This window comes from Alosa alosa, chromosome 18 (assembly GCF_017589495.1).
Source record: "Alosa alosa isolate M-15738 ecotype Scorff River chromosome 18, AALO_Geno_1.1, whole genome shotgun sequence".
Taxonomy (NCBI): Eukaryota; Metazoa; Chordata; class Actinopteri; order Clupeiformes; family Clupeidae; genus Alosa; species Alosa alosa.
The window spans coordinates 18,349,222-18,377,181 of NC_063206.1; the positions used below are offsets into that span (position 1 = coordinate 18,349,222).

Genomic DNA, 27,960 nt, shown 5'->3' on the forward strand with positions numbered 1-27,960 from the left:
TAATTGGGATGATGTGTTCCTTGCAACACGCCACGTGGGATAAATTGATCCAAAAGCAATAAGCATTTGCTTTGTCTGGTCGCGTCAACGCAACGCAATAGGCTGCCGCGGTTTCTTCAACCATCCTCAATGCGCTTGCGCCATCCGGGAACGCGCGTTCACATTAAGCTGTACAGGCGAAGTTCACGTCTTGACTCCTGTGAGAAGAAGAAGCACCGTGGAAAAGAGGCTGGATGGTGACTTCGCGAGGAAAACGTGGATGGTCAAACAAAAAACGCCAGTCGAGGAAGTAAATGGGAGTTTATGCCCTTTTATCATTTTTTCATGCACTTCTCCAAGCCTCAAGAAGGAGCTTGAATCGTAAGGCCGACGTCTCAACAATCTTAACCGATTGAAAGGAGCTTTCTGTGGAGTTTGACGAGATCAACATCCGCTACCATCATATACCAACTACGGATATACTTAGTGACACGACCATGGATTAAGACATCTGCCTATATCTACATTTCATTGTTGACCGAGGCATATGGATTCGGATGTACTCATTGAAATCGATTTTGGGCTCTCCAAGGTGCAGGCGTTCCATGAGAAGCCATACGAATAAGGCGTTTAATGTGTCGAACGATAGAATAAGCTAGATACATTGTATTTTGTGGTAAGACACATTGTGTGTTTTTGGCTTTGAGACCTTTAGATGAGTGGATGTTACAATTTTGCACCAACGCCTTAAACATTGGTTACTGTCGTGTCATTCAGTAGCTGCGGACAGCAATACTGAAGACCAAATAACTGGCTCTTATTCATTTGACTGGTTCTTTAAGGATACACGGCTAATTATCAGACGTTAAACACTTGCCTTGGTTCTGGACTTTGTGAAACGTAATTGTTACGTTTTCTCTACACAGGCAAAATGTCCTTTTTTAATTTTCGGAAAATCTTTAAACTGGGAACTGAAAAGAAAAAGAAACAATACGAACACGTTCACAGAGACTTGAATCCGGAGGAGGAGTGGGAGATTGTAGGAGAACTGGGCGATGGAGCCTTTGGCAAAGTGTACAAGGTAAACACAAAGTCTTGATAAGTGTTCACAAAGGAACATTATGACGGACGAGAAAACACACACACACACACTCTAATGTTCTCGTATTCACCTTCTCTTTGCCCACACAACATTTCCTCAAGTGTTTAGGCTGTACTTCCCTCAAGCTTCATGCTGAAAATGGAAGGGTGTTGTGTCATCATTCAGCAGCGCCACGGAGTAGGTTGCTAAATGCAACATCAAAGTTTTATGGGGATTGAATGGTGCTGCTAACTGGCTAACATTACACTCTTTCCCGCTGTGCTGGTGCACATAGGGCTACATGCACACACAGCCCAGATCTCAGGGTGGGCGATGGGTAACATGAGGTGAAGTAGGCTGGTGCCTGCGGAAAAGCTCCCAAGTTGTACGCTTTTGATATGGTCTATATGCTTGGGAAGAAAATGTCAAGGGTGTCAGGGGGAAGTTGTTGGCTGATGAGTAGACTTTTACTTTTGAAAATGACCATCAAGAATTGATATTTCGTAGGCCACTGTTTAACAGCTGTTTATATCTTGCTCTATGAATATCAGGTTTAATACTGCTGTTTTCAAAGAATTCATGGAGTTTAGGATTCTCTTGAAAGACTACAAATTGTCAGATTTTCAATATAGCTCAAGAAATTAAGTTTGGGATGAATTTTGAACACACACCCATACACACATTGTCACCCTGTCATGCCTTTGCTGCACTTGCACAATCAGGGCAATCACACATTTCTGCTCGTGCTTGTTTAGATTGTTTGTGTGTATCTGTACGCCTTTTGCTGCAATTGCACAATTGGGTGTCCACATTGATGCACTGACTTGTGGATCACACACCAAGTGTTGGAACTCTGTGTGTGTGTAGAAGTTTAAAAGGGGGAGATCCCTGATGTTTAATCAAGAAGAGACTAATTTCCACTGTATGTCTATGATGAAAGAAGAACTGCTATCAATGTGCTGTGTCCATTAGCCATTAGCTATTTGTATGTAAGCATCGTCTTGCTGAAGTTGACAGGTGGTTGGCATTTTGAAACCCACTTATGGATAAAACATCACAGCACTTAATGCTTCCAGAGCTTCATTCATTAATTTTGGTAAAGAGTAGGCTATCACATCAAATTTTACATCAGACCTGCCTTATTAAAGAAGGTGATTCCTCATAGCAACAATAAACTCACACATGTCTGCTTGTGTGTCTGTCTATCTAAAGAAATCCTCTGCCTTTTCCCCAGTCTTAATACAAAGGAAAAGGACAAGTTGTTGTGTTTGGTGTTGAGACTCTAGGAGAACAGGGCAATATGAGAGTCCTTCATTAGGGCCCCCTTGGAGTCGAAGTGTTAGTGTGTGTAGGACATTAGCACTTTGATGTGGATTTCACTTTGGTGAACGGCACTGAATGGAACCGGCTGAGAAGTGTGTGAGGGACACAAAGAGAGAGAGAGAAATTGTGTGTGAGGGAAAGTTAGACACATGCCATGCTACTGTCATCATTAGTGGTATGTACGGTGCCTCTGACATGGAAATGTGACAGTGGATGTCTCCCCCCAAGTGTGTGTGTGTGTGTGTTTAGGGAAGAGAGTGTATCTGTGGACCCTTACAGTGCTTACTGAGCTGTATTGCTTTCTCATTCGGACTCTTTCAGAAGAATAGTATGAGGCAATGTGTTTTGTGTGTGTGTGTGTGTGTGTGTGTGTGTGTGTGTGTGGAGAGGGTGTGTCCTCCCTGTAGTCACAGTGGCAAAGGGAACTAAGTGTTTCCTGCCAGGCGTAGCTCGAAAGACGTAAAAGTGAGGGCGGACCTCCCCTGTTCCACCTTTCCTTTATCACCAGGCCCCTGGCATTGTTTAAGCTTCACGTTCTCTGGGGCTAGAGTGGGTGTGGTCTCATATTTCCACGATCACGAAGCTTGAGTGACCCAGGAATACAAATGCTAAGCTAACAGTGCTACACATGTCATAAAGTGCCTTCAGGTTCTGATCCAGGGACTTTGATACTGTCAAAAGGGCTGTTTGTGTTAACACGTAGGTGATGGTGTGTGATGATGTGACAGTGTGTGACAGAGCTGTCTTATGACAACCTGGTAAACGGCCCTAAAGGCATTCATTCAAAGCTATTATGAGAGATATGAACATGAGATTTCAGGAACCGCCCTTATATCAAAAAAGCTGCTTCCTGCAATAGATTGAGAATGTGTGTGGGTTGGTTTTCAGCAGGGATAAAGTTGAAGTTGAAGACTATATCCACTTCCTAACTTGCAAAGAAAGAGGTTGAAATAGATGTGTGTGTACTGTGTTTGTGTAGAGAGAGCAATAAGTGATGGGAGGGGAAAAGCTGATGGAGAAAGAGGGCAAGCTAGAGAGAGTGAAAGGAAGGAGGGTTGTGTGATCTTGTGTAAATAAAACAAGACATGACATAAACGTACACTCCCACTGTCTCACACACACACACACACACACACACACATGTGTTCGACTCCCTGGTGTCTCTGTTTGTGGTATCCATAAACACAGCGGTGGGACGGGAGCCCGAGTCCAGGGCTGGAACATCCACGCTTCCACTGGCTGGCCCACAGCTGGTGTGTCACTCCCTCCGTCAGAAACTCTCTCCCCGGCAGGCTGCTTCAGACTGCTTCCACTTTTAGCACCAATCAGCGAGCCATGTTATGGGAACACCCCGGAGACGGAGAGCGGAACAGGGCCGCGGCTGGCTGGGTGGTGGGGGGGTGCCTACATAGAGGGCTGAAGGGAATGGATGGAGACTGGATCTAGAGCAGGAGTTGATGGAGCCTGGATCTAGTCCAGAATGGGTTGCTATGTGTGTATAGACTGTTCTCCTGTTTGTGTGTGTGTATAAGTATATATACTCTTTGGATCCCGTGAGGGAAATTTAGTCTCTGCATTTAGCCCAATCCGTGAATTAGTGAAACACACTCTGCAGTCTGCACATAGTGAACACCTCTGCAGTCTGCACACAGTGAACACACAGTGAAGTGAAGCACACACTAATCCCAACGCAGTGAGCTGCCTGCAACAACAGCGGCGCTCGGGGAGCAGTGAGGGGTTAGGCGCCTTGCTCAAGGGCACTTCAGCCGCTTTCTACTGGTCAGGGTTCAAACCGGCAACCCTCCGGTAAAAAGTCTGAAGCGCTAACCTGTGTGTGTGTGTGTGTGTGTGTGTGTGTGTGTGTGTGTGTGTGTGTGTGTGAGAGAGAACTGGTGTGACTGACTGCCTTCTCATTTCCTTCCTTTATTTTTCAAAAAATGGTGGCTATTTTTAGTGCATGACGGCACTGGCGGTTAGGGGAAAATGTGAGTGAGTTAGCAACTGGGAGGGAGGAGAGGTTGGCCTCTTACAACTGCCTTTCCGTCTTCCTCTCTCTCTCTCTCCCTCTCCCTCCACTTCGCACTCATGATCACAGGATTCCAGCCTGGCTCCCTCCACCCAGTACCACTAACCACCATCAACCCTCAAGTGATTTGGGTGTCAAATTTCACAGGGGGGTCTGAAATTGAATCTGAAATGACAAGGCGTCTGATGATTTTGAGAGCAGGCTCTGTGTATGGGATAAGTGCTGTCGCAGGCCTTTTGCCTGGGTGTGTGGTGTTGGGAGGGCGTAAACTTTAATTGCTCATCACTTGACTTGTACTTGGGCATTCAACAGTTGTCACAAACAAAAACGTTACTTGTTTCTCTGTAGAAACGTTTGTTTGTCAAAGTCAAAGTCAGCTTTATTGTCAATTTCTTCACATGTTCCAGACATACAAAGAGATCGAAATTACGTTTCTCACTATCCCACATGGGTTTGTGTGTGTGTGTGTGTGTGTGTGTTGTGTGTGTGTGTGTTAGGGTTGGGTATCCTGCAAATCTTTTCTTCTTTCCTCTGTGTGTGTGTGTGTGTGTGTGTGTGTGTGTGTGTGCCTGTGTGTGTGTGTGTGTGTGTGTGTGTGTGTGTGTGTGTGTGTTGTGTGTGTGTGTGTGTGTGTGTGTTTGTGTGTGTGTGTGTGTGTGTGTGTTTTTGTGTGTGTGTGTGTGTGCCCCTGTGCCAAGTTTTTAGGAGTTTGTTTTTTGCCCATAAAAGTCTGTGTCAGTCTGTCGTCTTTTGTATTTGTGTTCTTTTATTTTTGTCCCAAGTTTTTTGTTTGTTTGTGTGTGTGTGCGCGTGCACGTGTGTGCGTTTGCGTGTTTGGCAAAAGATTTCCTGCAGTTGACCTTTATAAATGAAACAGTGAGCACAGACTCCCTGAGGGATAGTCTTTTAAGGGAGTGTGTACAACAGTGGCCTTTTTATGTGTGTGTTTCCATGCGTTAGTACTCCTCTCAGTAGGACACACACACACTCCTACACAAAACACTCTACATGTACACACACAAGCTGTCATTTCAGAAAACACTCCATACTCCCATATGCAGCCCCACAAACGTGAGGACCTCTGCACACACACACACACCCACACTTCAACTTGCAACCTGAACAGACTGCTTTTAACTTTTCTGTTGGGTTGTGCTCTATTCTTTCATTTCTCTATATATCTATCTCTCCCTCTCTTTCCCTTTCTTTCTTACTCACTCCCCTGTTTCTCCTCCTTTTATACTCTTTCTTCTGTACTTGTTCTTGTCATTTACTGCACTTTCTTTCTTATTTTCCATATTTTCACCCTCACCCCCATCTCATTCTCGTTTCAACATTCTTCAGGTTGATTTGTTTTGATGCTTATTTCAGACTTGGCCATTTATAAATTAAATGATGGTGTGTTGTAGAGAATGAGTAGGACTGTAACCCTAGTGATGCTATCACACAGTACTGTACTCACTATCTTTACCCCCCCCCCCCCCTCTATAGGCCCAGAACAGGCAGACGAATGTGTTGGCCGCTGCTAAAGTGATCGACACCCAGACAGAGGAGGAGCTGGAGGACTACATGGTGGAGATCGACATCCTGGCATCATGTGACCATCCCAATATTGTCAAGCTCCTAGATGCCTACTACTACCTGAACAAGCTATGGGTGAGCACACACACACACACACACACACACACACACACAGAGAGAGGCAAACACTTATCCTGTTGGTCCATAGCCCCTATATGCACAGCACTGCTAGGGCATGCCATGGGTCAACACACTCACACTGTGGATCCTGTTCCATGTTCCATTGGGTTCTAGTGGGTTCCGCACTACTGGCTTTCTCGGGTGTCCTGCCCTAGCATTAAAGGGAGGTCAGGCTAAGGTCCGGCTCTGGTCTGACAGCCAGAGAGAGAACTCATGAATTAACCAGCTTCAGCCATGGCCTTTAGGACACACACACACACACACACACACTTTCAGTAGATGCCCTCTGCCGTTGCCTCCCTCATAAGTGCTGAGTTAAACAAAAGCCAAAGGATCATCCTGCGGAATGTTCATGAAACGGCAAGTAAAAATCTTTCTCTGGCCAGTCTCCTTGACAACAGCTCACTGACTAAAGCTTGTGTTTGAGTTTGTGAATGATGTCATCAGAGTTGGGAGAAGGACTGAACCAGGCAGAGGGAGAGCGATAAATAAATCTCTTTCAGTTTTGAGCTTCACAGGTTGGGCTGTACAAGACTTTTGCTAGCTGTCTTATTTCATCTCCTCATGTTGAGATCATTTTCCATTGATATGAATGCAACTGACACTAAGATATTGATGTAGACTTGTGAATGAGTATATGGGGAGTCCATCCATATACTGATTCTGGTAGAGGGCTGTGTGTGCACGTGTGTGTGTGTGTGTGTGTGTGTGTGTGTGTGTGTGTGTGTGTGTGTGTACACGTGCGCATGCCCAGTTAGTTATGTGTGTGTGTGTGTGTTTGTGGTGTATATAAGTGCAGACGGGCCTGTATTGATTTGTATGACACCTGATACCAGCACTTAGATTACCCATCTGATCCCCATCAGACTTACAGCGGGGGCCTCGCTAACCAAACACTATTGTCCTCCCGATCACAAGATAATACAGAACACACACACACACTCACACACAATATGCAGACACATGGTCTGACAGGCGCACACACACACACACACACCCACACAGAGAGAGAGATTTTGTTTCACACATAGCAGCTATTTGTCCATTTTCCATTTGCTGTGTGTGTTGATGGTGGAAATGGAGTGGTTAGGGTTTAGCTCTACACAGCATAGCTGGGGGAGTATTTGGTGTTTTAATGGGCCTGGTGGCAGAGACTTGCGCGCGCACACACACACACACACACACACACACACACACACACACACACACACACACACACACACACACACATATATACAGATTGGCCAATTTCATTGAACGAAGACCCACAGACACATGCAGCAATGTAATGCCACCCCCCAACCACACACAACCACACACACACACACACACACACACACACACACACACACACAGAGACGGGTTTTCCCCTTGGCCCTGGTGTCTGGCGATGATTTGGCCCTGACTACTGGACACCCTGTTGGCCCCTCCCTGTACTCTGCCAATGGCCAGCTGCTTACAGAATGGAACACTCACTCTTCATTTCAATTTGTTCCTCATCCCTCTCTTTCTCTCTCTTTCTTTCTTTCTCTCTTTCTATCCCTACCTTCTACATTTCCATTTTCTTTACTCCTTTTATGCTCCTGACTTAATCTATCTTTTCTGTCTTCTTCAATCCTCTTTTTTTCTCTTCTCTCTCCCTCCCCCCATTCCTCTCTCTCTTTCTCTCTCCCTCTCTCCAGATCCTGATTGAGTTCTGTGGGGGAGGAGCGGTGGATGCTGTAATGCTGGGTGAGTTTTGCTGCGTGTCTGAAACAGAAAGTGAGTCTGTGCTGAACGGCTCACTGAGAGGAACCCGAAAGCAAAGCGGTGCATGGAACAGATGGAGCTGGACTGTGGAGCAACTCACACAGACCCACAGACCCAGCAGGAATCTGCCCAGGTTTCAGGGCTCTGAAACTCAATACTGAAACACACACAGACACAGACACAGACACAGACACAGACACAGACACAGACACAGACACAGACACAGACACAGACACAGACACAGACACAGACACAGACACAGACACAGACACAGACACAGACACAGACACAGACACAGACACAGACACAGACACAGACCATGCTCAGTTCCTCCTGGAACTTCTGAAAATCACTGTTCAGAGTTCTTGGGTCTCTTCAAGAAGCTGTCTGCGTTGGGCAACTCCGCTCTCTGTGCTGTGTGTGTTGGCACAGTGTTCATGTGGGGGTGTGCATGAGTGTATGAGGGAGAAAGAGAGAAGGAAAGATACATTACATCAGCACTCACTTGTTTATATCTGCATGTGTGTCTAACTCAAACTAAATGTACAGATACGGTGTGTGGGGGGCTCGATCTCGGCCATCTCGATCAGGGTGACGCCCAGGGACCAGATATCTGCCTTATAGTCATACGGCCGGTCTTTAGAGGTTCTTTAGCTTTCTTTCTTTCTTTCTCTCACTCTCTCTCCTCCTCACACTCACGCACAGACACAGGATTTTCCCCAATACTCTGGACAAAGCAATGGAATGGCAGCTTGCTGACCTGCTGATTTTCGCTGCGTCAGCGAAATGCTCAGCCCAACCTGAAGCACACCCCTACACACAGACACACCTGTGATGTGCCTACGTACATGCTCACAGTACAGCTCCACCTAGCCCAGTTTATTATTACCATTGTCTTTGCGTGTTGATTTTGGGTTGACTGTGTTTATCTTACACTCACAGTGTGTCATATTATGTTGGGTTGCCCACCTAGTTCTTCCAGTTTGTGTGTGTGTGTGTGTGGGGGGTGTTGGCTCACACCTGCGGGTGTCCCAGTGTTCTCTCACACAGCCAGTCACACATGCATGCACACACAGCAGTTTTTAACGTTGTCATTAAGACTGATTTGTGGGTGTGTGTATGTTTGTGTGTATGTGTGTCTTACCATCTCGACGCTTTCATAAGTGAGGGGGGGTTCGGACTTATACACGGGCCATACAAGACCAGTGAAATTCCTTACGCCTATTGGAGCAGCTTCCTTCATTCCTGTGATCAATGAGCTGCCCTGATTGATTGAAACGGTAACACAAGCGTATGCCAGGCCAGAGACTGAGAGATGAGAAGATAAAGATTAGTCAGTGATTGGAGTCAAGCTGCTTGTTTACCATAGAAACGTCCTGGGCAGAAAAGGCTCTCTGTCCCTCAAATGACCTGTGTGGCCCATGCTCCATATTAGTGCAACGTCTGTGTGAGTCCACTATATTTTCACCTATTAGCCAGCTTTGGCCTGCCACCAGCCAGATATTCGCTGGCAGCTACTTCATAGGCACTACCACCATGACTTGGCGTACTTGATGGATGAAGTGTTGTCCGAGAGGTGACCAAGGCTGCTCATTCTGGCCCGTGCACATGACCAATCATGTTCTCCAGGGCAATGGGCCAGCCAATCATGCGCTAGACTCTGGTACATTTTAAATCATTCGCCTGCTGTCAAAAATTCGCTCATTCAGCCAGTCATGTGCTTTGATGTATACAGACAGCCAATTATGTGCTTTTGACTAAACAGTCAGCCAACCATGTGATCTGTATTATTTAGTCATGTGGTTTACAGTTTTCAGTCAGCCAATCAAATGCTGTTTTGAATTCATCCCAGTGACCAGATAGAGTTTGTTGATTTGAAGATGGCTCAGACAGACACTCACAGAGTTCCTGAGATTATTGCTGATAGTTGTTGAGTTCACTGGGTTCACTAGTCAGACTTGAGACTGAGAGAGTTCAGAATGTGACTAGAACTCTCCATGGGTCGTGATAGGTTTGCACTGTTACCAATGGCAACAGTTTTGGTAGAGGAGTGTTATGTAACAATGATGTGTCATTGCTGCGTGATGAGATTGTAAATGTTATGGCTAGCTGAAGATAGCCATGGACCCTTTCAGCTGACTGAACTTAAAATAGAAACCACTTGATTGTTGGTATGTCAAATAGAGGTGACTGCAAGATAACTAAGTCCTGTGTGTTTGTGTGTGTGCGTGCATGCTCGTGCACTAACGATTGTGCTTTTGGTCATGTTTGTATTTTATTTATTGTTTATGTATGTTTGTCATTTGTGTGTGTGTGTGTGTGTGTGTGTAGAGCTGGAGCGGCCATTGACGGAGCCCCAGATCCGTGTGGTGTGTAAGCAGACTCTAGAGGCACTCCAGTATCTCCATGACAACAAAGTCATCCATCGCGACCTGAAGGCTGGGAATATCCTCCTCACCATTGGCGGAGAGATCAAGCTGGGTAGCACACCTCCTCTCCTCTCTCCTCTCCTCCCTCATCCCCTCTTACGTCCCTCCACTCCTCCTCTCTCTCCCCTTGTCTCCTCCTCACTTCTCATCCTCTCGGTTTAAGACAGGAGCTAAGCCTCCCCTTTGGCACTTTCATTAATCAGAGCATCATTCCCCCATCAGCAATTAAATTAGGCTGTTGTTAGTATTACTTTCTTTCTTTCTTTCTTTCTTTCTTTCTTTCTTTCTTTTTTCTTTCTCTTTTTTTCTCTCTCTCACTCTCACTCTTTCTTTCTCTCTCTCACAGCTGACTTTGGTGTGTCTGCTAAGAACACAAAAACCCTTCAGCGGAGAGATTCCTTCATCGGGACACCATACTGGTGAGTCAGTCCATTATTGTTATTGTCGCTATGGTTACAGCCAGCAGCTGCAGGACTTCCTGCCTCTTATCTGTTGCCGGTGCCAGCTAATGTTGATCTGAAGATCACATCAGTTGAATGTATGGTCTGTTGATGGTCTATGTTTCTGTTAGAGCTGGATTAAGGCTGACATTGCATACTGTAACTTATATTACACACACACACACACATAGCGGTAGCCAGTGGGTACAGAGTATGTGAACCCCCTCCCGAGTCCCAATGCTGTGAGCACCCATGGGTGTTGCCCTCTTTGCTAGCACGCCCGCCTCCCAGTCCAAGCTCCTGCACGTTTGTTGGGGCAGGAGCAGGCTGATCTGCCCAGTGAGAAACCAATGCAGGGGACACACACACACACACACACACACACACACACACACACACACGCACACACGCTCACCTGTAGTTTTCCTCTCCTCCTGCTCTGCTTCAGGATGGCCCCTGAGGTGGTGATGTGTGAGACCTCTAAAGACCGGCCGTATGACTATAAGGCAGATATCTGGTCCCTGGGCGTCACCCTGATCGAGATGGCCGAGATCGAGCCCCCCAACCATGAGCTCAACCCCATGAGGGTGCTTCTGAAGATCGCCAAGTCCGAACCCCCCTCACTTATGAAACCGTCGAGATGGTAAGACACACATACACACACCCACACTCTCACACACACACACACACACACACACATTATTGTCCACTTCTGTCCACATTAAAGACAAATAATATATGACCGTACTGTACAGTAGTTAGTTACTGTGGCCAGTGATGGCTATGTGAGGCTGAATAGGGACAGACGATAGAGGAAACCCAACAGGGGTCATTTGTTTGCTCTTTTGTTTCGTGTTGGAGGATAAAACAATAGGAAACAAAAAAGCAAACAACAAATGACAGACAGATGTTAGTTCCCCTTTACAGCGAGCCTGTGAATACTCACACACGTGCACAAGCATGTAGAGACACTCATTGCAGACGTGCGGTATAGCGCTCAGCCAAACTCACGCGTGTGCCTACACACATACCCATTTATCTGATATGAATACTGAAAGGGGATCCTCCAAAGGCCTAGTTAATCAACCATAGAGTGATGGTTCAGTGGAAGTGCTCAGGTTGTGCAATACTCTGATGATTCACAATTCATCAGCCAACTGCCTCGCCTTCGACCATGGGGGATTGCATCACTGCAGTAATCATGATCTGATGCAAAAGAGGGCCTGTAGTCATGGTAACGGCTGGTCTGTGTGTCTGTATCCGGGCAGGTCAGCAGAGTTTAAAGACTTCCTGCGTAAGTGCCTGGACAAGAACATGGACAACCGGTGGACTACAGCTCAGCTGCTGCAGGTAAGGGTCTGCCTACATATGCCCTCTACATATACAACTACTGCTGCTACAACACTTAACCCTTAAAGGTGTAGGTTTTTGAACATTCTAAGTTCCACAACAATTGAAGGTTCTAAAATTCTATGTTGAATTCAATGAACCCAGATATTCTTTAGAATGTTCATTTCTCAACATTCCCGTCACACCGGTGTGACTGTACTCCTTTAAGGGTTAATGGCCAATACTACCACAATAATACTACTAATACAAGACACACCGGCATCAATACACCCCAAAAACAATAATGAATACAACATCTCCATTATAATCTCTCTGTCCCTCTTGCTCTCCCTCACTCTCTTTCTCTGAGACATGCTTTTGGACTCTCTCTCTCTCTCACACACACACACACACACACACACACACACACACACACACACAATCACTGATTTCTTCTCTATCCCTCTGTCTCTGCCTCTGTCCAGCATCCATTTGTTGTGAGTGTGGTGGATAATAAGCCCATGAGAGAGCTGATTGCAGAGGCCAAAGCTGAGGTCACTGAGGAGATTGAAGAGGGCAAAGAGGAGGAAGAGGAGGATGACACGGACCCACTGCTGGTACGTGCCTCTCTCTCACCCACTCACTCACACACACATACACACACGTTACATACTTTATTTGATTCTACTTAAAAAGGCACATTTGATTAGAAATCAAATTTTCTGAATAATCTAATAGTTCAGCAATCTATCATTACAAGAAACAGAACAAGACACGTACAAGAAACACTGTCTTTTCCAAATAAACATGCTTCATATAACTTGATATGGAACAGTACTTTGTGAGCTGTTTGGCCTGTTTTATGTACCCCCAAATGCAAAGTCCGCGAACTGCCAACCTATGTACATGGCCTAGGCTGCCACACACTAACACCATGAGCACAATGAGATTTGTATTGTAGGTTATCAATGGCAGAAATCGAAGGGTGGTATTTTAGAGCTTTTAGAAATAAAACACATGATATGAGAGGTTCACAGGATCATTTATTTGTTAAAATGGATCATTTGTTTGAAGAGCTAGAGAATATTATTGTTGAACTTCAGCTAAGTTTCCCTCACAGACTGGATATTATTTGATGAGAAGCCAGGGCAGTGTGTGTTATATTAGTGTCATGAGGCCATCACATGAGCACACACACACACACACACACACACACACACACACAGACACTGTGTGGAGCTGGGGTAAACACACTCTGTTTTGTTTGGGAGGAGAGATGGCCTCAGCATGTGTGTGTGTGTGTGTGTGTGTTTGGATGGCCTGGGGGTAGCTTGGAGACCTCAGGGGGCTCTGTGTCCTGTGGTAGTGAAGCTCCATGACGCTCCATTCTAAGAAGCCATAGAGCAAGGGGTCAATTTACAGGGTTATTAGTCTTATGAGGGGATACTTCAGACAGAACAATAATCCACAATGTTTTCATTGTAGAAAACCTTGTGGAATATTGCTCTCTCCATATTTGGTTACGGTTGGATACTTCAGAGAGAACAACATTCCTCAAACCGAGTGACAACTCATTAGCCATGATGCTTGGGTTTGAGTTAAAGTTAAGTTAAATATCGAGTATAGTTTGAACTTGTCAAATGTCTTCACTTTGCTATGTGTATGTCCCTGAATGTGATTGTTTTTTTTGTGTGTGTAGGTGGTGCCTAGCCACAAGCGTGCCTTGTCGGATGCCAGCGCCGGCAGCTCAGAGGACGAGAGGGGCATCCCTAGCCCTGCCCCCTTGGATGCCGTCTCTGAGATGGCAGAGCCCGAGCCACAACCCTATCAGGTCAAAGGTCATGAGGAGAAGGAGGTGGTGGTCATGGAGACACCTGCTGGAACTGAGGAGGAAGTGCAGGCCAGGGCAGAAGATGAGGACAAAGACCAACCAGAAGCAGTCCCAGAAGTACAGGACACTGTACCGGTCATCAGTGAGACTGAGGAGAAAGACAAGAAGATTGAGATCAATGAGAGAAAGAGTGAAGAAAAGGAGGAGGAAGAGGAGAAGAAGAGAGAGAAGATAGAGAAGAAGGTGGAAGAAGAAAAGGAGGCTGATGTGAGTGAAGAGGTGAAGGCTGAGGTGAAAGAGGTAGAGGAAGAAGAGGTGATGAAGGAAGATGATGAAGTGAATGGGGAGGAAGAACAGAAAGAATTAGAGATGGAGAACAATGAGGAGAAGGAAGAAACAGTGATTGAGAAACTTCCTCCGCTTTCCGATGCCTCAGAACGGGCAGACGCCGAGACAGGAGAAGAGATCAACCATAAGCCTGAGGAACCGGTAGACAAGCCAGCAGAACCACAGGAACCTGAAGAACAGAAGCCTGAAGTGGAAACTGCAGCTGAGCCAGCGGAACAGTCCGACAGCATTTCTGCAGAGCCCAAAGAACTGCCCACAGAACCAAGTACTGGAGGGTCCGAGAAACTGGACAGCACAACAGAAACCAAGAAAGACAAAGAAGAAGAAGAGGAAGAGAAGGATGCTAAAGAGGAACCAGCTGAAGGAGGTGAACTCTCCTCAGATGGAGCTGCAGCAGCAGTGGAGTCCACAGAGAACCCCTCAGAGGCCATCTCTCAGGAGGAGGTTCAGGGAGCAGAGGAGGTTCAGGGAGCAGAGGAAGAGGTGGTGAAGGGAGAGGAGGAAGAGAAGGAAGAGAAAGAGGTAGAGAATGACAAGTCTCCAGACCTAGGAAAGGTTGCCGACGAGGAAAAGAAGGAGTCACTGACAGAGCCGCCAGCAACGTCAGTAACAGATGTTCCCCCGGTGATTGTTGTCGAGGGCGATGAGGGCATTCAGACCACGGTGACAAAAGTTGAGGAGGAGAAGGAAAAAGAGAAGGATTCTGATTCAGGGAACAGCTCGGCTGCTGACACCAACAGCATTGACATCAACCTGTCCATATCCAACTTCCTGTCCAAAAACAAGGATGGCTCCGTCTCCATACAGGTGTGTGTCTTCAGGTGTCTGATTTGACTGCATCTCAACCAGGTCGTTATTTTTATGTTTATGTGTGAGTTTATTGCTGTGTGTGTATGTTTTCATATGAGTGTGAATATCTCATTAGCATGTGAAGTGATGTACAACTCTCTGACCTCTGACTGACCTATGACCCTTGACCCTCACCTCACCCTCAGGACACCAGACGTCAGAAAAAGACCCTGAAGAAGACTCGCAAGTTCATGGTGGACGGTGTAGAGGTCAGCGTGACCACTTCCAAGATCGTCACCGACAACGACACCAAGAGTGAAGAGCTGCGCTTCCTCAGGTGTTTTGTCTTTACCCTTCACCTCTTAACAATATGGACTCCTGCCACTGATTTTTTCCAATGTAGAGATGGGATCTTTAGTGGCTGCTATTATATTGACACAATGTTGAGTATATGTGTTGGAAGCTGGCTTCAGTGATGGTAAATTGGATGTAAGATCACATCATATACATGTACACCTATGTAAGTGTGTGTGTGTGTGTGTTTCAGGCGACAGGAGTTGCGTGAGTTGAGACTTCTTCAGAAGGAGGAGCAGAGAGCCATGCAGCAGCTCAACAACAAACTCCAGATGCAGAGGGAGCAACTCTTCAGGCGCTTTGAACAGGAGACCACTGTACGGAAACACACACACACTCACACACACACACACACACACACACACACATACACACACACACAAGCACACACACAAGCAGCAGTACCACTTCACTGACCCACCCCCCCCCCCATGTGTGTGTAGGGTAAAAAGCGTCAATATGAGCAGGAGCTGGAGACCTTGGAGAAGCAGCAGAAGCAGTCCATCGAGCGCCTGGAGCAGGAGCACACCAGCCGCCTGAGGGACGAGGCCAAGCGCATCAAATCAGAGCAGGACAAGGAGCTCGCCAAGTTCCAGAACATGCTTAAGAACCGCAAGAAAGAGGTACACACACTCTCGCTCTCTCTCTCTCCCTCACACACACACTCACACACACACTAGAGCTCCCAGGGTACCCACCAACTCGTCGACCTCACACTGGTATTCATTCTGTTCGCTTGACTCTTGGTGGGTGAGTGTGCTTATAGGGCCTGCAGCTTTATTCATCTTCTCTGACTGTGTGTGTGTGTGTGAGAGAGGGAGAAAGAGTGTGTGTATGAGAGAGAGAGAGAGTCCATGTGTTGTGTAAATAGCAGGAGCTTGCTGCCTTTTCTTCTGCTCTCTCTTTAGTCTCCCCTGGGTTTCTGACCTTTGCCATGGCAACCACTTGCATCCTCTCGTCATGCTAGACTGCTGTAAAATTGAATGTGATCTCCATTGTTTAGACAATATCTAATGGTTGCATACCTTCAACTTTTTATTAAATGAGATGGTCTATGTGTGATATTACCCAATGCTATTCATTTCTGTCCACACAGAGTGGAACTATTCCCATCCACCTATTTCTCTCCAATATCACCTGTTTTACCTTTAAACTTGGACAAACTTTCATTTCATTGTCCTCGTTAAGATGCATCTCCTCACTGCAACAAATGGGATGACCACTTTGGCCCCTCCAAAGCGGGGTCTATGTTGTGTCTTAGTGCAGTGCTTCTCTGCAGCTTGTCTTGCTTTGCAGTGGCCTCTGGTTAGTGTGGTCAGTTGCTCAGCTCATGCAATGCATTATGGGGGGGTTTCTGTGATGCTGATCCTCTGTCCTTGCTTGTGGTCATTGGAGCTGTATCTGTTTGCTTGCAACTGGACATAGCTCTCTTTAATTTCTTCACTTCTACACACACACACGCGTGTGAACTACATTTAGCTCAAATATAATCATATGTTAAAATGCACACAGACCTGCAGTTATCCTTAAAAAAAGTCCACTTTCACATGCACTTGTGTTGAGGTTGTCCTCCTCACAGCCGTGTGTGTGTGTGTGTGTGTGTGTGGAACATTAATAGCTGATGAATACACTCCTATCTCTTGTCATTCAGTAAACACAGTTAAGCACTCCCATCCTATCACATACACATACAGTACTCATTTTTTTACTTTATAATTATTATCATTGCGTGCTTAATGACATACATTTTCAGTTATGAGATATAATGTTTATTAAAATGTGGTAATTTAATTTCACTGTTTATAATCATGTGATGAAGATGTTTGTGTATTTTTAATTTTATGGTATTATGATTATGATTGTGCTGGTGGTGGTGGGTTGTATGAGTGGCACTGATTTTGGTGATTGGTTGCGAGAGAGAATCAGTGGTGTGTGTGTGTGTGGAAGGCCTTGGTGAGGCCGTAGGATGGTGAGAACCTTTGCTTACGGTGGAATCAGGTGAAGGAGGGTAAAAACAATATAGATTTCTTGATGATCTCTGAGACCAGACACTCCCCTTGCCCATCCCTGCTCCAGAGATGCATACCATCCCTACCACAGCCATGCACACTGTGTGTCACTGTTTTCCTATATGTAGAATACACTGCATTCCTAGTACTGTACACAAGCCTGCTTTCAGAAGCTAGTCATCAGAAGCTTTGGCTAGCTCCATTGTCCTAGCCTAACATAGCAAGAGCTCTTCAGTCTCCCCTTGATGCAGTTTTGAGTGTGTGCTCAGAGATCACCCAGAGAGACTATGTAGGTAGTTTCACAATCAGGGTAAGCGCTTCTTATTATCCACATAAATGTGTAACTCCAATTATGGATAACTGTACATTATTATTAATGACTAGACATAGCAGCACCTAGACAGTTGGAAAATTATGTGTAAAAACACCATGTTGGCACAAAACACATTTTTTTTGCCATTACCATCCTCAAATTGACATTTTATTTTAATACTACACATATTTACTATAGCTGAACTGGTTGAACTTATTTAGCAGAGTAAATACTTCACATATGCATCAAACCAGTCCAGTCCAGTCAAACCAACCAAACAAGTTACCAACTAAATCTCCAGATACAATTTGTAATAACTGATATGGTTGTAAAACTTAGCCACTAAAGTTTTCCATCCAAGTTTTCTATAAATATGTTATAAAATGTACAATATATGATGCCTATGATATGACCTAACTTAACCATTCTTTCTTGGATGATGGTAATGTAGGAACAATAATGTTGAATTAATTAATTTTGTCCACACAATCACACCTATAACATTGGAAGTATACATATCTTAGCATTTTCAATGACCAGTTCCCATGAAACCATTTTTTGTTTTATCCTTCAACGGATGTAAATTAAACAAAAAAAAACATAGATAATGTTATTTCCAGAAGGTTTAACTTGTAGGCCTTGTGAAACAAAACGCTTACCCCGATTGTGCAACTGACCATCAAGGGCTGATCTGGTGGATGATGGCCCAGGCACGGGATTCTGTCCCTCTAACTCCTTGGCTGATGGGACAGCTAGAGAAGTCATAGCGCTGGCGATGCTGTCGGTTAACTTTCCTTTGCTCTACGGTTGGCTCTCTCTGGGAGAAACTCCTCTCTAAAGTCATCGCATTAACATCCATGCGGATGCCATCTAATCTTTCTGCCTCTGGACTGGCTGGTCTTATTGGGGCTTGCGGTGGGGTGGGTGTGGGGGCAGCTTCTTTGGAATCGCGCATGAAAATCGACTGAAAACAGCTGTTCAGTTTGGCCCGTGTGTGTGTGTCCACGACGGAATTCATACAGGTGAAACAGGAAGTAGGCCAGTCCCCCAAACATATGAGAAAAGAGCTACTCAAGCGCTTAAAGGAAGACCTAGCAATCGCACAGCATGAAGAGGTAGGAGAACACACACAAACAAACACACACACACACACACACGTGCAAGGCCCATGCCCATATACACATTCATATGTATAGACACACACAGACACCCTCTCAGCCACTTCAGACCCACCCAGACATGCATACATATTAACACACAGATACACAGACGCACAAACACAGACATGCTCACAGTGCCCCAGATGGAATGTGATGCTTATCAGAACCGATCAGCCTATCAGAAAGGTGTTGTGGAACGACAGATGGGATTATCCAGTACCAGCCAGTATGTGCGTGCGTGCGTGCATATTCGTGTGTTTGAAAGATATGTGCCAATTCGAAAGACATAATTATTCAGGTGTGTGTGTGTCAGAGAGATTGATTCAGCACTGTAAAGTAAGGGTATGAGACATGATGTAAGGTAAGTTGTGTGTGGGTTTGAGTGTGATTAGTCATGTACCACAGGTGAGTGTGTATTCCTGTTCCTTTTGCTCTCTCTTAACAGATCATGCAAGTTTGCATGCACCAAGACCGCAGAGGTTCCAATGGCTATTTACTAACTTCACTTCTACTCTCTGTCTTTCTCTCACACACACACTCTCTCACTCTCACTCTCACACTCACTCTCACACACACACACTCACACACAGAGAGCTTGCTTGATTCTAACAGTTCGTGTCTGCTCAAGCCTCAGCTTCTGATGGGCAAATCAAGTGGTGACCGAGCATGTGTGAGAGTGGATGTGACTCCGTGTGTGAGTGTGAGAGAGTGGATGTGGTGTGTGTGTGTGCGCTTCTGTATGTGTCACTCCAGGTGTGTTTGTGTTTGTGTGTCTCGTGTGGGGGAGTGTGTGTGTGTGTGTGTGTGTGGCGCAGGGTGTGTGTGTGTGTGTGTGTGTGTGTGAATGAAAGACGCAGGGAGTGTGTATGTGTGTATGTATGTGTTGCTCACGTGGGGAGTGTGTGTTCTGCTTCACAGGGTGTGGCCCAGGTTATGATTCAGTCTTTTCAGTTGTCCTCATTCGCTCTGTTCAACGCCCAGCTGCAGGACGTAAGTCACACACTCTCTCAGCTTCCTTCTGTCCTGCTGCTCACATGGCCTGCACACACACACACACACACACACACACACACACAGAGACACAGATAATCTCATCTTTGCTTCTCTCACTTGCGTACACCCACACTATGATGGAACCTTAGAGAGACACATACTCATACTGACCCTGTCAAATACACATGTGCCATGAACAGTGTTGTGTACACACACACACACACACACACACAGGCATGTGAGCTGGCAGGTGGTTTGTGTTTGCAGTGTCGTGCTGATGTTGGTGCCGTGGTGCAGTTTCTCCATCTGGCCTCTGGTTGGCGCTCTACCAGTCTCTCGCTCTTATACCTGTGACACATCTCACCTGTGTGTACAGTTTCTCTCTCTCTCTCTCACTCTCTCTCCAGTGAAAGATCTTGTAAATGTATGTTTGTATGTTGTAAATCTGTTTTATTTATCTGTTTTATTGTTTTGTGTAGAATGAAGATTGAAACTCCAAAAACAAGAGTCTCTTAATGTCTACTTTTAGGTTAATGGGATCGTTTCATGAAGTGTAGCTATCATGTCTGGCGTTTGTTGTAAAATCTGACTGATATGTCCTTGGTGTGACAATGGACAGATAGCTTGGTGTGTGTGTGTGTGTGTGTGTGTGTGTGTGTGTGTTTGTAATATAGAAAGATATATGGTCTGATTTCAGTGTCCCTATGAATGAATTATAACTTGTCCACTGTATATCTCTCTCTTTCCCATTCTCTCTCTCTCTCTCTCTCTCTCTCTCTCTCTCTCTCTCTCTCTCTCTCTCTCTCTCTCTCGTAGTATGTCTTCCCTGGTCATCAATTGCACATGCATCAATTGGTCTCTTAGTGTTTCTTGGGAAACTGTTTGTTATGCGTGAATATGAGCTAGTGTTTGTGTGTGCTTAATGAAATATTAGCCTTGTGTTTGTGTTGCTATAAGCTATTTTATGAAATACTAATCTTGAAAAATGTTCTACTTTTTTCAATTCAACTCAATTGTACATATATTGAAACACACACACACACACACACACACACATACATACATACATACATACATACATACATACATACATACATACATACATACACACACAGGAACAAGAGTTTCTGCAGCGACAGCAGCAAGAGTTGGATGCAGCCCTGAAGAGGATCATCCAGCAGCACAAACATGAGCTTGCCACCATTGAGAGAGACTGCCTCAACAACAAACAACAGCTCATGAGAGGTACACACACACACACACACACACACACACAGGTACAGTCATTACAGTCATCACAAACACATGCTGGCCACCATCTAGAGAGACTGCCTAAACCAAACCACAGACAACAGCGTATGAGTGTAAAGTACACACACACACACAGGTGCAGTCATTACAGTCATCACAAACACGTGCTGGCCACCATCTAGAGAGACTGCCTAAACCAAACCACAGACAACAGCGTATGAGTGTAAAGTACACACACACACACACACACTTACACTCAGGTGCAGTCAGTTCGTGCAGCTTTTCTGAGGTTGAACTCCTAACCAGAAAGATAACGCCTCAACCACACAGCAGAGGTGAAGAGAGGTCAGGAGCGAGCGATGGAGCAGGGGACATGGAGGAGAGACAGAATGAAAGAGGAAAGTGAGACAAAGAGAGAGGGAGAGGGGAGGGAGAGACTGAGTGAATAATGGAAGGTATAAAAATTAAGCTAGATAGGAATAGCTGTGGTGGGCTTTCTGTTTGACTGTGTGAGGGAGCAAGGTAGAGGCTGTGAGATGGGGAAGTGTAAACCACTCTGACCAACTTTCCTGCTCTCATGTGGCAAGCTTTAATAAACAGCATGTGAGTCAGAACAAAAGCCATGCAGCACGTCCATGCATGAGAGAGAAAGAGACAGAGAGAGAGACAGAGGCCCTGTATATGTGTTTTTTGGTTGGGCTGATATCACTGTTGCTTATGGACATGGACTAACATGCCTTGACTTGCGCATGTGTGCGCGTGAGCATGTGTGCGTATGAAGTTCGTTTATTTACTGACCTCATTCTAGCTGTCTGGGTGTGTGTTTGTGTAATGAATGAATGACTGAAACTGCAAGGACAATTATTTTCTATTCTGAGTAAGCCATTGTCACTGTGTGACTACAACAGACACACTCAATCATTTTCACACTCAATGTGTCATTGTGACTGTACAAGTGGGTCTCTGTGTGTGTGTGTGTGTTTAACCCTGTGACACTGTGTGTGTGTGTTCCAGCCCGTGAAGCAGCAATGTGGGAGCTGGAGGAGCGCCACCTTCAGGAGAAACACCAGCTGCTCAAACAGCAGTTGAAGGACCAGTACTTCATGCAGAGACACCAGCTGCTCAAGAGGCATGACAAGGTGTGTGTGTGTGTGTGTGTGTTGGGGGTCGGAGGGGAAGACAGAGGTTTCCTTATTCCCTGTGTAAAGTTTAGGAGAGATTCTAACTTGTGTTTGTGTGTGTGTGTGAGCAGGAGATGGAACAGATGGCTGGCTATAACCAGCGTTTGATGGAGGAGATGAAGAACAAGCACACCCAGGAGAAGGGCCGTCTGCCCAAGATCCAGCGCAGTGAGGCCAAGACCCGCATGGCCATGTTCAAGAAGAGCCTCCGCATCACGGGCACCGGCACGCCCGAACAAGACCGCGACAAGATCAAACAGGTCAGAGGTCACAGGGACTCACTCACTCACTAACTATGCAACCAACCTGCATACCATATCTGATTTTTATATACTATATACTCTAAATTGGACTGATTGAGTATTAAAAATGGAAAATGTACACGCTTGCTCTGGTCTTACCAGTCATGGTTTGATGAAGCAGTATTCTGTGTCCCAGCACAGTCCATATATAATCCCCTAGTGTGAGCTTGGGATAAGTGCCACAGTCCCTAGGCTATACAGTATGTTCCTCTAGTGTGAGATTGGGATAAATGCTACTAGTCTGTTATGCACTGTTGTTCACAGGGAACCTTCTTCTCACAGACAGTGTGACCTGTGGCTTCATTTCAGAGAAGATGCTCTCCGATCAGTGTGTGATGTCTGCTGCCTTACATAGCTTTTAAGACACACAGAGCACACAAACTAACCACACACACACACACACACACACTGAATGCATTTGACAAAGGTCAGAGTAATTATAGATAGAACCGAGTTGAATCAGTCATCTCTTGCAGGTAAAATGTGATGCGGGGGATGATTGTTTAAAAGTGGATTTCCGGTGATGGCAGTGTAACTACAGCACTGTGCGTCCCAGTATAGCTCTTGGCTAACTCTCACACATGCATCTCGTGTGTAACACCCATAAGCATGCTGTGTTGTAGTGAAAGTGGACAAACCCTGAGGGCATCAATGCAATCATTGATAGTTAAACTTGCTCTATGTGGTTGTTCCTTGCAAATTAAGAGTAGGTGATTAGTGCACATTTTAGAGTAGAGATGATTATTCCTTCAACATTGACTAATGCTTTAAGATCTTACATCAAGAAAGGGCCTTGGTAAACAGAGCAATTTGGTAGTGTTTGTGGGTCAGTTAGACGAGCCTTGCTGTTTTAATCAAAAACCAGTTTTGCTTTGTGCTTACTAGAGCATCCAGAGTTTATTGGGTAACTACTATTATATTGCTAAAACAAGCACGTCTTTATGATTGTTATGATTGTAATGATTTAAGATGTATTGATTGTCATGTTCATATTTGTGTGTGTCTGTGTGTGTGTGGCCACAGTTTGCAATCCAAGAGGAGAAGAGGCAGAAGAATGAACGGCTTCATCAGCAGCAGAAACACGAGAACCAGATGAGGGACCTCCAGCTCCAGTGTGACTCCAACAACAGAGAACTTCAGCAGCTACAGGTACTCCTACACACACACACACACACACACACACGCACGCACACGCACGCACACGCAGTCATACACAAACATGCAAATGATGGGTGAATGAACACTATGTGGGATTTAATTGTCTTTTGTGTGTGTGTGTGTGTGTGTGTGTAGAATGAAAAGTGCCACCTGCTGGTGGAGCACGAGACTCAGAAGCTGAAGGAGCTGGATGAGGAGCATGGCCACGAGCTCAAAGAGTGGAGAGAGAAGCTGAGACCACGCAAGAAGGTCCGCACTGGCACACTCACACAGACAAGACACACACACACACACACAGACATTACACATGTTAGAACACACTTTCCCTGAGGCCTGGTTGTGAAGGCTAGACCTCCAATAAGATATTTAGTTGGTAATTTAACAGTGTTGCTCAGATTTTATTGATGTAAACAGCACTAATTCATTGTTTTGGCTGTTCCCAAGTTGATTTGATGGGTGGAGGACGGGCAGATGAGTGCCTAGTCATTCACCTCATCTGAACGTGCTTGAGTTGATTTTTGTAAAGCCTGTTGACAGAGAAACGAGATGCTTAGATTTCACTATCGTGTCTGTTGTACAAGATATTGACAGTGCAATAACTCTAAAAAGGTGTTTTGGCTGTTCTCCCTATGAGATTTGCATATTTAATTACTGTGATTGGTTAGGTCTATCCAATTGCGTGCAGAGGCATTATCGGTTGAAACACCCCATAATCAAATCCAAATGGAATGTTACCAGACTCAAATAGAGTATGCCAGGCTACTTTTGATAGCCTTTATAGTGATGTAAGCAGTCACACGTGCTGGCGTAACCAATCCTAGTGCTGTATTTGTGTTGGCAGGCCCTGGAGGAGGAGTTCAGCAGGAAGCAGCAGGAACAGGACGTGTTCTTCAGCACCAGCGGCGACTCCGAGTGCCTGAACCCCAGTGCCCAGAGCAGGGTGTCCAAGTTCTACCCAGTCCCAGGGGCCCACTCCTCTGGGTCCTAACCAACACACCCACACACACACATACATATACACACACACACACACACACATACATATACACACACACACACACACACACACATACTGAGGGTTCCATGGGTTCCTGCATCATTGACAATCCTGGGAGCTTTGTCACAGATATGCCCATTCCACTCTGAAGCTGCAGAAGCTCAATCAGTGCCACCACCCTCACATCCACAAACGATGATGCTCCTGAACACGCTCCGCTGAATCTTCGGAGTTTCCTAGGCCATTCATTACTGAGTGACTGACTGTGTGAACCATGTTAACATGCTCCCTGCTCCTTGCTTACTGATGGGCTCTTAGCATCAGGGGCATGCTGAAGGTGACAGATCAGACCCAAGCAGACTGAAACCCAACAAGACAATTCCAGCCCTGATCAAACCAGCCGAGAGCCAACCAGACACAACCTGACCTGATTGGATAAAAGCAGGCCCAACCTAAGCAGACCTTGTCCGACCTGATCAGGCAACACAAAACCAGAGTAGGTGGACTACATTAGAATGCACCCAATCTTCCCAAACGGCTCAGGCAATGCAGTGGAACAGCTACTTTAGAGACGCCTTTCAGTTCAAGTTCAGTCCCTATTCCTCAGTTCCAAGAGGGAAGTCAGTGCCTCAAATGTGTGTTTTGTCCATGTTGGTGTGTGTGTGTGTTTTTATGTGTGTTTGTGATGTGATGTGGTGTGATGTATGTATGTATGTATGTATGTATGTATGTATGTATGTTGTACTATGTTGTGTTCCCAGGTTTGTTTGTGTGTCTGTACGTGTAGGTTAGTGTATCAGTCACAGATGGTCCTATTCCTGTTTTTGCCCTCCCTTATGCTGCTCAGTGCATCTGCTCTGAGGTGGCTGAAACCATCTAGAATGTGTACGCTACAGAACGTAACTACGGTAACCGCTCCGTGCTCGGATGAATCACAAGACTCTGAAGGACACTATTTGTTGTTACCCAAAGGAACTGGACTGCACAAAACATGAAGTGCTCGTTGGTGCTTTAAACGTGATGGTGTGCGATTCAAATGAAGTTGTTTATGTAATAGTTGATGCATGTTCCCTTCGAGTGGGTGTGACCATGACTAATCGCACCGTTGCTATGATGACGAGCAGCCATTCCCAGCACAGTGGACACGTCAAGTGTGTTTCCATGGATACAGAATGATGTGAGTATTGCTGTTGAATATCCTACTGGTATATATCCTAATGGTATGTGATTATTATTTTTTTTTTTTCAAAAGAACCTTAAATCTCCAAGGTTGGATCAAAACAAAATGAAGCACTTTGGAACTTGAGTGTTCTTCAGTAACTTTCCGATTATAGTCCTGGGTTTGGAGATGGTAATGAACTTCGGTGGAATGTATTATTGCACTCTTTCAACCCATCTGAGAATATGCAGTATGAAGGTCTTGTGCATTTAAAAGGCATGTATGCCTAGATAGATTGCTAGCTTATCTTGGCCACTTTCTCTTGAAATGATTTTTAGCACATATCTGCTTAATGCACACAAGCTTTTGATGAAGGACATGGGAGAGTATGTGGTGATAGTGGATGTGTAATTTTAATGTAAAACCTTCATTTTTATTTTTAAAATCTGATCGTATTTTATTACTGCTGTTACTTGTCTGACTTTTATCCCATTGAATGTTTGACAATGAATGATGTCATGCTGATTTGCTGATCATGGGCACTTGTGATGGCTTAAAGGAAGAAACTGTCTGAATATTTTATGGCTTACCCTGGTCATTGTCTTACTGTATGCTGTTTTTTCAATGATAATTATTTCTTTTGACGTTGGTCTAAATGGTTACCATGGCAAAAAAGCCCTGGTGGAGTGTTTTCGGTCACCTCTTCATGTACTTTCTGATGTGCTGCTCAATCAAGAATTAGCTGCAACTAATGCAGTCTGGTCAATAATGTTTTCCCAGTTTGTACTGAATATGCAGTTGTTTTCATAGTTCTTTAATCCGTCTGACCATAGTTAAGAAATGGGCTTTTTCTGTACTGAGCGCCAGCTGTGCTGAGGGAGCTATGTTTGAGAGCAGACCGTTGTTGTCATCGGGGAATCATTTGGCCAACCAATTCTGAGAGAACACTTGAATAACCCGGAAAGCCAACAGGGAACAAACCCACATGAATATGGTGGGTAAGCTGGAGCTGTGCTTTTAGTCTTCGATCTGTATATTAGCAGAGTCCGAGGCTTGCGTATTTGGTCTCTCTTCCTGATGCCGCTCATGGGACACACTCCCTGTCCTGAAGGCACCAGTCACCAGTCCCCTACGGAGTTCTGCATGCACACACGTCTGCCACATGAGGAGCTCTGCATGACGAGTGCCCTCACTCACACAAACTCTCACACTCTGTAGGTGATAGGTGATATGCTGTGTGTGTGTGTGTGTGTGCGTGTGTGTGTGCATGTGCGCATGCGCATGAGTGAGTGTGTAAAACACATTATCTCAGGTATACTGTTTCTAAAAGCAATAGTAGCAGTCAGTTTCTTATTAGATGAGGTAGAGGATCGTTGTCTATCATTATCTTGGTCAATTGATCTTACTGCATTAATGCCACTAGGAAACAGCCGCATGGGAAGTGTGTGTATGAGTGTGTATGTAACTAATGTATTTGCAAATGCAGGTGATTTGAGGCAAGTTTGTAGAGTGCACTGCACTCCATTACACTCCCATTACAATGATTGTGTTAAGAAATGTCTGATGGCAGATGGTGTTTTGGAGTAGACCGTGGCCCAGAGCCAATGCACATCCAGGCTGGATTGATTTGTCATCAGTTATCTGGATTTGTTATTGCCATTGCAGAGGTCTCCCAAATGATTGGTTCCTACTGGGAACATGACGGCTGTTTTGTGTGGCAAAACATTCCGTATGCATATGTGAGGGTATCCGAGGCTTGCATACCCATATGATGCTGTACAACTGGCCCGGGGTCTGGCACAAACACACCCACACACATGATCTATGTATTGGGTTATGTCCTAGCTGTATTTTGGAGAGGTCATGACTAGAAATGTGACCAGCATTGTTTACGCTTGGATATTTGGAATGTCTGTTATGCATATTTCAGTTCAGTTAGGGTTCCATGTATTGAAGAGGTCTCTCTGGAGATCACTCATAATGCTGTAAATAAAATGGTTATTTTATTTGTCCATGTGTCATTGTGTCAGAGGATGGATGCCTAAAGAAAACTGAATG

At 45.3% G+C, this 27,960-nt stretch overlaps 1 protein-coding gene across 3 annotated transcripts; it reads left to right on the forward strand.

Moving 5' to 3' along the window:
* Positions 1-157: 157 nt before the first annotated feature.
* Positions 158-27,908, forward strand: slka (STE20-like kinase a). 3 transcript variants are annotated; one of them, XM_048269271.1, is made up of 19 exons: positions 158-1,060; positions 5,901-6,065; positions 7,793-7,841; positions 10,191-10,340; positions 10,635-10,707; positions 11,177-11,371; positions 11,997-12,078; positions 12,543-12,674; positions 13,757-15,043; positions 15,232-15,362; positions 15,573-15,696; positions 15,823-16,002; positions 18,724-18,816; positions 20,970-21,099; positions 22,120-22,244; positions 22,358-22,546; positions 23,612-23,737; positions 23,882-23,995; positions 24,588-27,908. In XM_048269271.1, the coding sequence occupies exons 1-19, from the start codon at positions 911-913 to the stop codon at positions 24,732-24,734; spliced, it is 3,642 nt and encodes a 1,213-aa protein (XP_048125228.1). In that variant the 5' UTR covers positions 158-910; the 3' UTR covers positions 24,735-27,908. The 3 variants fall into 3 exon arrangements, with proteins under 3 accessions (XP_048125228.1, XP_048125229.1, XP_048125230.1); XM_048269272.1 differs by lacking the exon at positions 18,724-18,816 and adding an exon at positions 19,780-19,851; XM_048269273.1 differs by lacking the exon at positions 18,724-18,816.
* Positions 27,909-27,960: the final 52 nt, after the last annotated feature.